The following is a 10000-nucleotide window of genomic DNA, read 5'->3' as shown; positions in this document are numbered from 1 at the left end:
TTGCCCCAACAGGTCTTTGCAAGCCGAGTTTAGTGTTCCTACAAATTTAGTTCGACTCCGATTTCACTTGCCTCACCATGTGTCCAATGAAGTGGGCTGGCTACATCCCTGGCAGAGGCTTTGGATTTTGGTCTCACTTGGCTTGCCGGGTCTTCTCATGCACAGCATATTTCCAAAGGTCACGGTCACAAGTCATTGCCTCGGTGAGGCCTAATGTTTGGAGGTCGTGCTTTACCATCACATCCCAGGTCTTCCTAGGCCTGCCTCTTCCACAGGTTCCCTCAAACGCTAGGGTGTGGCACTTTTTCACGCAGCTATCCTCATCCATTCTCACCACATGACCATACCAGCGCAATCGTCTCTCTTGCACACCACAACTGATGCTTCTTAGGTTCAACTTTTCTCTCAAGGTACTTACACTCTGTTGGGTATGCACACTGACATTACTCATCCATCGGAGCATACTGGCTTCATTCCTTGCTAGCTTACACATGTCCTCAGCAGTCATGGCCCATGTTTCACTGCCATGTTGCATGGCTGTTCGTACACATGTGTCATACAGTCTGCCTTTTACTCTGAGTGAGAGGCCCTTTGTCACCAGCAGAGGTAAGAGCTCTCTGAACTTTGCCCAGGCTATTCTTATTCTAGCAGCTACACTTTCAGTGCACCCACCCCCACTACTAACTTGGTCACCCAGATAGCGGAAGCTATCAGCTACCTCTAGTTTTTCTCCCTGGAATGAGACAGAAGTTGTTTCCTGCATATTTACAGTGTTTATTGCACCTGAACATCTGCCGCATACAAAAACTAACTTCCTAGAGCTAGAGAAATAATTTAAGGGTTGTCTCTTTATGTAGAGGTTCCATGGTGTATAAATAGTTGTAGGATAAAACTAGTGCTTAAGTAAAACAGGAATTGCCAATATGTTTCGAAAACCTATAGTACTTACGATTTCATAAATAGAGCCAATTTATATTTATCCAAAACAAAGCCCGTAGTGTTTTTATAATAATGTACTTACTGAAATATTCTAGAGACCAAACACCTGTTTTCTGTAATGGAACTGACCAAAGTCCTGCCATCTCTACAATTGGTCAATAATATTTAAACCAAAGGCAAATTAAGACCATTACAGGGGCAAATAAAGAAGAGAAATGAACCAGTAAATAAAAAGGTGTTTGGGAGAAGACTATGTCTTAAGTGGCATGAGGTCGCTTATGCCCTTCAACACCATAGTGTTACAACACTACAACAATAGTGACAGCATGAATTTCTTTTATCTTCTTACTCTGTAAAATATTTCAGAAAAATTTATTAATGTGTCCTACTTGTTAAAATTCTATTTATTTGTGCAGCTGAAGATGGCACTACTTTTAAATTGATGTAATGATTGCATTGTCCAATTAAATGGAGATGCTTGAAATGGTCATACTGCATCACTACTTGATATCCTGTTGCTTATTTTGATTTTATTCACTTTACTTCGAGCTGTGCGGATAATACCGATCTGGCTTGGTGCTTCAACTTAAGTGCATAATTCAACTGAATCTCAATTATTTCTTATACACACACACACACACATATATCTTTTATGGGTTTCAGCCAGAGGCCAAGGCCATGTTGGTGCACCACCTTTACTGCATCCGGAGTTTTTTTCCAGTATTGCTTCCAGTGAAGTAGTGGGTTGGATGTTGCCGCTCTTTTTTTGTGCCTCCTGCTGCATTGTAGGTTTATCTTGTATTGCAAATAAAAAACTGTCTGGACGTTTTTTGAAGACTTCCATGTCCACACCTTGCAGATCACTGATGTTTTGTTGTAGGACATTGAAAAGTTGTGGTCCCTTGAATCCAAAGCTGTCACAATATTGGGTTTGTATCCTCAATGGAGAAGATGGGACCTTTGGTACTGTGTAATACTGTCCAGTTCAGGGATTGTAGCTTTTGATTCCGAAATTTGGCACTAGACCCTCCATTATTTTGCATATGTATAGCACTGCATATCTCTCACGTCTCCTCTTCAGGGAGTAGAGTCTCAGTTCCTTTAACCTCTTCCAGTAGCCCATTTGTTTTACTGAGTCTATCTTCTTTGTGTAGTGGTTCTGGATTGCCTCTAGTTCCGTAATTAGTCTTACGCTCTATGGTGACCACATTTGAGTACTGTAGTTCAGATGACTGAGGACAAAGTTTCTCCAAAGCAGTAGCATTGTGTCTCTGTTCCTGGTCCTGAAGGATCTAAGGATCCGATCTACTACCTGCCTGCATAGTGTTGCCATCTGAGCAATGTGCTCATGGAAAGTTGCGTCACTGCTCATGTGGATTCTCAGGTCGCGCACCGACTCTAACTCTGGGATTACATTACTTGCTGGTCTTGTGTACTTCAGTTGTTGTTTGTTTGTGGACTGATAATGGAGTGCTTGAAATTTAATGGCATTGAACTGCATATTATTCTCATCTACCCACTTATATATTGCGTTCAGGTCATTCTGCAGTCTTAGGATGTTAGTAGGATCCTTGACCACCTGCGATACTTTTGTATTGTCAGTGTAGTTGGTGAGTGTGGCTGACCCTGTGGCTGAGAGAGCAACTACAAACAGTAGTGGCCCCAGCACTGTTCCTTGGAGAACTCAGCTGAGGATAGGTGTCACTTCAGAGAGAGCACCATTTGCTCTGACATTGACTTCTGCCCTTCAGGAAATCATGCAGCCACTCTCCCAGTCTGCCAGCGATACCGAGGTCATGCAATTTGTGACAGACCAACCCATGATTGCCCTTGTCAAAGGCCTTGGCAGAGTTGAGATACATCACATCCATTGGTATCTAAAAGATCATAATAAACAATTTAATTTGGAATGGAACATTCTCTCTATTTCTTTACCTTAGAGCAAAGGTAAATCTTTTTGCTCCCTTTGTAATAATGAAATGTTTTTTATCCTATTCTCAAAGAACCCCCTTGTAAACATGTTTATAGAATGCATTTATTGTTGCACACATTGGCAGAAACATACCTTTAGTTTCTTTAAGTGATTTCTACCATTCTATAAAATTCAACCTTTGATTGTCTTCTCACATTGCACTTTCACTAAATATATCTACTTCTGTTCCTTTAAACTTTATATTAATTCACCTATCACTCTATATCTCTCCACTATTAGTTTTCTGCTAATTTCTTTCTTTCTCTTCCTTCTCTTTCTATAAACTACCTTTGACATTATATCTACTAACAGTTTAAAAAAAAACAAAACTTGATAGCATTCCCTTTGTTATACACGCAGTCTTCACATTCTGTTAAAATGTCCTATTCATGTGTTTGGTTTCTTTCTTTCCCTGATGAGAAGATTGCATTGTTTTACACCATTTTATCTTTATGGAATAATGCCAATGGTGTCTTTGAAACATATGTTGGAAGTAAAAGAATTTGAATAATACCTGCATTTAACTCCATTTATTTATTTATCTATATTATACAAAACATTTAACCAAAACCTGGAGTTTCTACATTTATAAATAAGCTGTTACATCCTTGTTACTTGTGTGAATTTTTGCTACCCTGGTAACTGTTTATTTCTTTTTCCGTGTTATTTGTAAACACTGGAAAAACACACATACATTTATATATATATATATATATATATATATATATATATAAAGAAAGAATAAGATAAAGAGACCAATGGCAAAGGTAGAATTATATAAGATAAAGAGACCAATGGTAAAGGTAGAATTATATTGCCATTGGTCTCTTTATCTTATATATATATATATATATATATATATATATATACACACACGCTTATACACGACCCATGTTATATTCCCCACTCATGTTGCAACCACGTCAGGGGCAAAACTAGTCAGTATACAGCACTTACTCAGTATTACCTGTATCTTTAGGGTTTGGTTGACTCCAATACCCTTCATAACCTTTATATATATATATATATATATGGCAAAATTTGTTTCAACACATGAATTCACATAATCTTCCAAGCCAGATAGAAAAAAGAAGTGTGTGTATATAAATGTATATATATATATATATATATATATATATATACATACATACATACATACACGCACACACACACACACACACACACACACATATATATATGTATACAGAGAGAGAGAGGAATAATATTTATCACACCACGCACACACTACAACTGACCAACTCCTTTCTCCCCTCCCCATTTTTTCACACATGCATACGTCAAGATCACCAGCATTCTCTCTCTCTCACACACACATACACACACACACAGCTCCTCGTTCTTCGGTCACCGTTCTTTCTTCCCCCTTTTGTTATCTCCCCTTTTTCTTAGCTCTCCTGCCTGAACTTTCTAAACTTCCTGTCCACAGAAGCCATGATAAATCGTTGACCGAAGACCATTCAATTTTTTTCTTCGTGTTTTTCTCCTTGTTTTCTCCGTATTATTTCTGTTGAAGAGCGTAGCTCGAAACGTTAAAGACTTTCTGTATTCCCGAGCGTCAAACTAATACATCTTTTTGTTGTTTACACCACCTGTCCTCATCTGTTGTTGTTATTTTTCGTACATTCTCCCAATAATATTTATCCCTACTTAAGTGTAAATGTGGATGTTCTGTCAGAACATCTCACAGGTGAATCACGATACCAGCACCTGTTCTGGTGCTGTTTTGATATATATTGCTTGTGGGGAGATGAGTCGCTGCTATCTCTAACGGTTTGAGTGTCCGTCATTGATAAGACCAAGAAAGGTCCAAATCACGTTATCTGGTAGTCTCAGCACTTGAGGTAGTGGGGATTTATCTCCCCTTTTGTGATATAAACAAGGCTGCATTTTGCACCAAAAAACCACTGTGTGTTTCTCTCATGATATCCACCACAGTATAGTTTGTTCTAACAGAGAACATTCACGTTTAAGTGGGGATAAATATTAACTCTTGGTATTGATACTGCCTCTGTCACTTATATATGTGTTATATTTGTGTGTGTGAATGTGTCCTTTAATTGTGTGACTTAAATGATACAAACAATGTTGTTTATCTCTGGCTATTGGAAAACTTTAACTTGTTTGGAGACAGGTCAGGGTTGGTGACAGGAAGAGCATACAGCCATAAAAAATCTGCGTCAGTGAATTCCATCAAACCCATGCAAGCATGGAAAAGTGGATGTTAGAGCAAAGAAAAAAGAAAATGGATTATGTTTGTATTTACATATCTTGCATCTTTACTAAAGTCTAGCCACTAAATGCTTATGAATTTAAAATAAAATAATTAAAACATTTATATCTAATATAATAAATGTGAAAACTAATTTCTGTGTGTCAGTGTGTTACACTTCGACCCTCTCTTGCACTATGCATTGACACTTCAACTGTTGCTCATACTGGGGTGAGAGTAATAATAGGCAAAGGCGGTGAGAGCAGTGGTGAAGAGAGAGAGAGAGAGAAAGAAAGAAAGAAAAAGAGAGGGAGAGAAAGAGAGACAAAGAAATTTAGGGAGAGTTGATGATGTTTTTATCATAAGTAGTAGTGTTGATGGTGGCAGTGGGAGTAATAATAAGAGAGAAAGAGGGACTGAACACTGAACCAACATACTGAACTAGCATACTGAATGATGGTAATGGGGTGATAGTAATAGTATGAGCTGTAGTTGTGGAGGTGGTGGTGGTGTTAGTAGCTGAGGTGCTCAGGAATGATGGTGAGAGAAAGTGACGTGAAAGACAGTGGTGATAGTAGTAGAGGGGAAGGTGGCAAAGTCAAAGGTATTGATGGTGGTGGCATCAGAAGTCTGGTGTGTGTGCATGGCAGATGTAGTGGCAATGGTGGTGGCACTGTTGTTTATCATGCAGCTTTGCAAGAAGTTCCAAGTTGACAAATTATATCATTGTTTTGAAGAAAATTGTTCATTGCTTGAAAAATACTTTTCAAGTTTAATAAAATTTAATATTTATTTAATGCATGAAGTGTCATTGTTGGACCCAAGGCCTAATGAAGAGCCATCCACAGGAGCTAGCTTAAAAGCTGCCTGATAGGGCAGCTTTTAATCTAGTATGTAATATAATTAGCAATTAAATAACACTAAAATGAAATACTGAAATAAATTACTTGACAAGTTTGATCTGTGGTTGTAGATTGTAATATATATTTAATGGGTATTTCTTTCCCTACATCTTTGCTTTAATTAGTTCCCTAAATGATTAGCTATTAACTGGGGTTTCAAACACCTTTTCATTTAGCTCTTGTTAGAAAATATCAGCTTTTCATTTTAGAGGAAGAGAAAATTTGATATTGTCACATTCATGGCTTTCCTAAAAGCATTATTGAGAATAAGTGAGAAGAACTTGTGCCATATGAGACTTGGAAGTAGATGCTTTCTTCTTTCATATATGAAAATATTAATATTTGGATTTGCAAACGTAGAGAGAGGCTAATTAATATTTCAAAATTATCAACTGCCACATTTAGTCTCAAAGCTGCAGATGCTATACCTTACTTTTTCTCTGTTTTGCCTCCAGCTCAATTCTGATTCAGAAAACATATAACTGAAGATGTTCCAGTCAAGACCATTCTGTTTTTTTTTTTTTTTTGTGTTAAATTAGACATATTGTATCCATGGTTACATTATCTGTGTTCTTCTACATCTTAACAGAAAGAATGTATAATTTTAAGGAGATTCGTCTGTTCTTTCTAGCCAATTGAGCAATCATATTGAAGATCTCATTGGTTTGTCCTTGTGTTTCTTAATAACAGACTTTGTCAATTAAATTGACTAGATGCTTCTTTTAATAAAAATAACTTGATACTTAGTCAAAATAAATTATAATACTCTGTACAAGATTAGATCATTGAAATAATATACAGTACATATTTGCAGTAAATTATAATACTATTTATATAGCGTGAGCAAGATTTGGTTTCTGATGTGTATGGGAAATGAGTAACTTTGTATCAGAACTGAATCAAATTGTGAAAACTAAACCAAAACATGCTAATTTTTCAGCATTGAACTGTGTGTTGTTTTCTTCAGCCTATTCATATATTATGTTCAGGGCTTTCTGTAGTTTTGCATTATCATCAAAAATTTTGTATTGCATGTAATACTTTTGTACTGTTAGTGTAGCTGGTGAGAGTGGCTTACTGTATGACAAAGTGTCTGAGAAGCTCACCACAAACAGCAGTTGCTCTAGTTTGACTATGTGAGGGACTCCTCTATAAATTGATGTCTTCTTGGAGGAAGCACCATTGTCTGCAACTATTTGGATGTTTGATTCCTACCTTTTAAGAAGACATGTAGTCACTCCTTTAGTTTTCCAGCTATACCAATGTCATGCAATATGTAACATACCATTCTGTGATCAACTTCTTTTATTGAAGGCTTTGGCAAAGTCAAAATAGATCACATTCATTTTAGAATGGTTGGGATGTTATTTCAGTACTCAGTCATAATGCTATAGTAACTGTGTAATGTAGCTCCTTCTTGAAAAAGTTTTTTCCCCTCAGAGTAAAGGGCAGATTATATGATGCTTGTGTTAGAATTGTAATGCCACTTGGTAGTGAGACATGGACCTTGAAGACTTAAGAAAACTGGAAAGAAATGAAGCAAGCATACTGCATTGGATATGCAGTGTAAGTGTGCATGAATGACAAAGTACAAATGGGTTGAAAAAAAAAACTGGGTATAAGAAGAAACAGATGTAGTGTACTTCTCTAACTGCAATATTCTGCTGTGAGCAGAACTGCACACTTCAGCTTTTCCTTTATACCATTTATCTTTTCTCACCATCTGGAAATATTTTACTTGTTATCCATCATTTGTAATACTGTTCTCTCCACCTACATTTTACATTGGTTGCTCACATCTCTCTCTTTCTCTCATCTTCCTTGTCTATTGTACTCTTCTCCCTCTCCTTGCTGCATTGTGAGTCATTTCCTACACTCCTCCAAATCACATATATCATTGGTCACCCACCACCCTTTATCAACCATTCGCTACATTCATCCTTCAAACCTACCCAACTTCTACAGCTGTCACCTACTCTTCTCTACTTTCCCTACTTATCATCCCTCAACATCTGCTCTCCATTATATCCACCTCTGATGCATCCTCTATCTCTAACCACTCTTCACTCTCCCATACACTCTTGCAACCTCTACCCATCTGCTCTGTTCTTCTGTCTCCACTCACTTCTACTCACCTCCTGGTACTTCACCCCTATTTTATCTCTCATTCCAGTTCTACTTTTGTTACATCCACCCACTCATCTGTAATGTGAGTAGCTATATAGCTCCCCTACAGCAATTTCAAGAGGATCCTAGTATTGCAGACATCATGGCAACCCCAATAGTGATGGTGCCAAAGAAGCATCCAGCAGACTTAGTAAAGTAGTTGCCTGTAGGAAGGAGGAAAGACATACAACAATAGAAACCACCTCAAAACATACATTGGAGCTTAATGCAGTCTTCTGCTCTGTTGGATGCTGTCAGACTATACCATCTGGTCCAGGGTAGCATGGACATTAAATGTTGATGATGTTTGTATATATATATTCATGTATATCATACTCTTTACTCTTATTCTTTTACTTGTTTCAGTCATTTGACTGTGACCATGCTGGAGCACCACCTTTAGTCGAGCAAATCGACCCCAGGACTTATTCTTTGTAAGCCTAGTACTTATTCTATTGTTCTCCCTTGCTGAACTGCTGAGTTACGGGGTCCCAAACACACCAACATCAATTGTCAAGCGATGTTGGGGAGACAAACACAGACACACAAACATACACACGCACATACATATATATATATATATACATATATACGACGGGCTTCTTTCAGTTTCTGTTTACCAAATCCACTCACAAGGCTTTGGTAGGCCCGAGGCTATAGTAGAAGACACTTGCCCAAGGTGCCATTCAGTGGGACTGAACCCGGAACCATGTGGTTGGTAAGAAAGCTACTTACCACACAGCCACTCCTACCATTATTACATATGTATATATTAATGTTTGTTTTTATGTTCAGTTATAACAAAAACAATTTTACATTACTTTTGTAGAGTACACATCTATCATTCTCAAACTGACACTTAACTGGTTTAAGTTACTGACACACGCACATACACACACACACACACACACACACACACACACACACACACATGCACACACATACCCACACATACATCATCATCATTTAATGTCTGTTTCCCATGCTGGTTTGATAAGATGGTTTGACAAGAACTGGCAAGTCAGAAGACTACACAAAGCTCTGTTATCTGTTTTGGCATGGTTTCTATGGTTGGATACCCTTCTTAATGCCAGCCTCTTTACAGAGTGTAATGAGTGCATTTTATGTGGCACCAGCAGCAGTGAGGTCACCAAGTAACTTCCAGGACAAGACCTCTCAACTCGGTTGGGGTTTAGTATTGAGGGACAGAAAGGTGTTTTGCATTAGAAGACAGACATAGCTACCTGAGATAGAGAAGAGAGAGAGAGGGGGTGGAGAGAAAGATGGTGCAGTTGCGACAGAAAGGGGACACACACATGAGAGGCTTTTTAGCTGTTTCCATGTACAAAAAATTCATTTACAAAGCTTCAGTTTGCCTGGGGCTATAATAGAAGACACTTGCCCATGGAAGCAAATTTTTTACCACAGTCATACAAGGCACTTGTATGTATGTTTATGTGTGTGTGTGTGTATGTATGTATGTATATATATATATATATATATATACACACATATATGACTATTTGTGTATTTATATATGTATATTTATGTGTATATGTATATTTGTTCATATATATATATGTATGCGTATGAATATTTGTCTATTGATATATGTATGTATATTTGTGTGTTTATTTGTTCATTCATAATATATATAAATATGTATAAAATATATGTATATCGATCTGTATATATTTATAGATTGTTTTTTTCATTTATATTATAGGTATTTCATGGACAAGCTGTCTAAATTACCATTACGAGGTTTTGAGCAGGAACTCAATCTTCAAG

General features: G+C 37.4%; 1 protein-coding gene across 18 annotated transcripts in view; it reads left to right on the top strand.

Annotated features, from left to right (window-relative positions):
• The window catches only part of LOC106878206 (uncharacterized protein KIAA0825), a 189652-nt gene that overhangs the window by 115208 nt on the left and 64444 nt on the right, over positions 1–10000 (top strand). For all 18 annotated transcript variants that reach the window (XM_052970496.2, XM_052970494.2, XM_089357286.1 and 15 more), the window contains one exon: positions 9936–10000. This exon is cut by the window's right edge and continues 74 nt beyond it. In XM_052970496.2, the coding sequence (XP_052826456.1) occupies positions 9936–10000 (65 nt within the window). The remainder of the gene's footprint in view (positions 1–9935) is intronic.

This window comes from Octopus bimaculoides, chromosome 9 (assembly GCF_046866305.1).
Source record: "Octopus bimaculoides isolate indiv1 chromosome 9, ASM4686630v1, whole genome shotgun sequence".
Taxonomy (NCBI): domain Eukaryota; kingdom Metazoa; phylum Mollusca; class Cephalopoda; order Octopoda; family Octopodidae; genus Octopus; species Octopus bimaculoides.
Note: the sequence above shows the minus strand (reverse complement) of the source record. Positions and strands in the feature narration are given on the sequence as shown.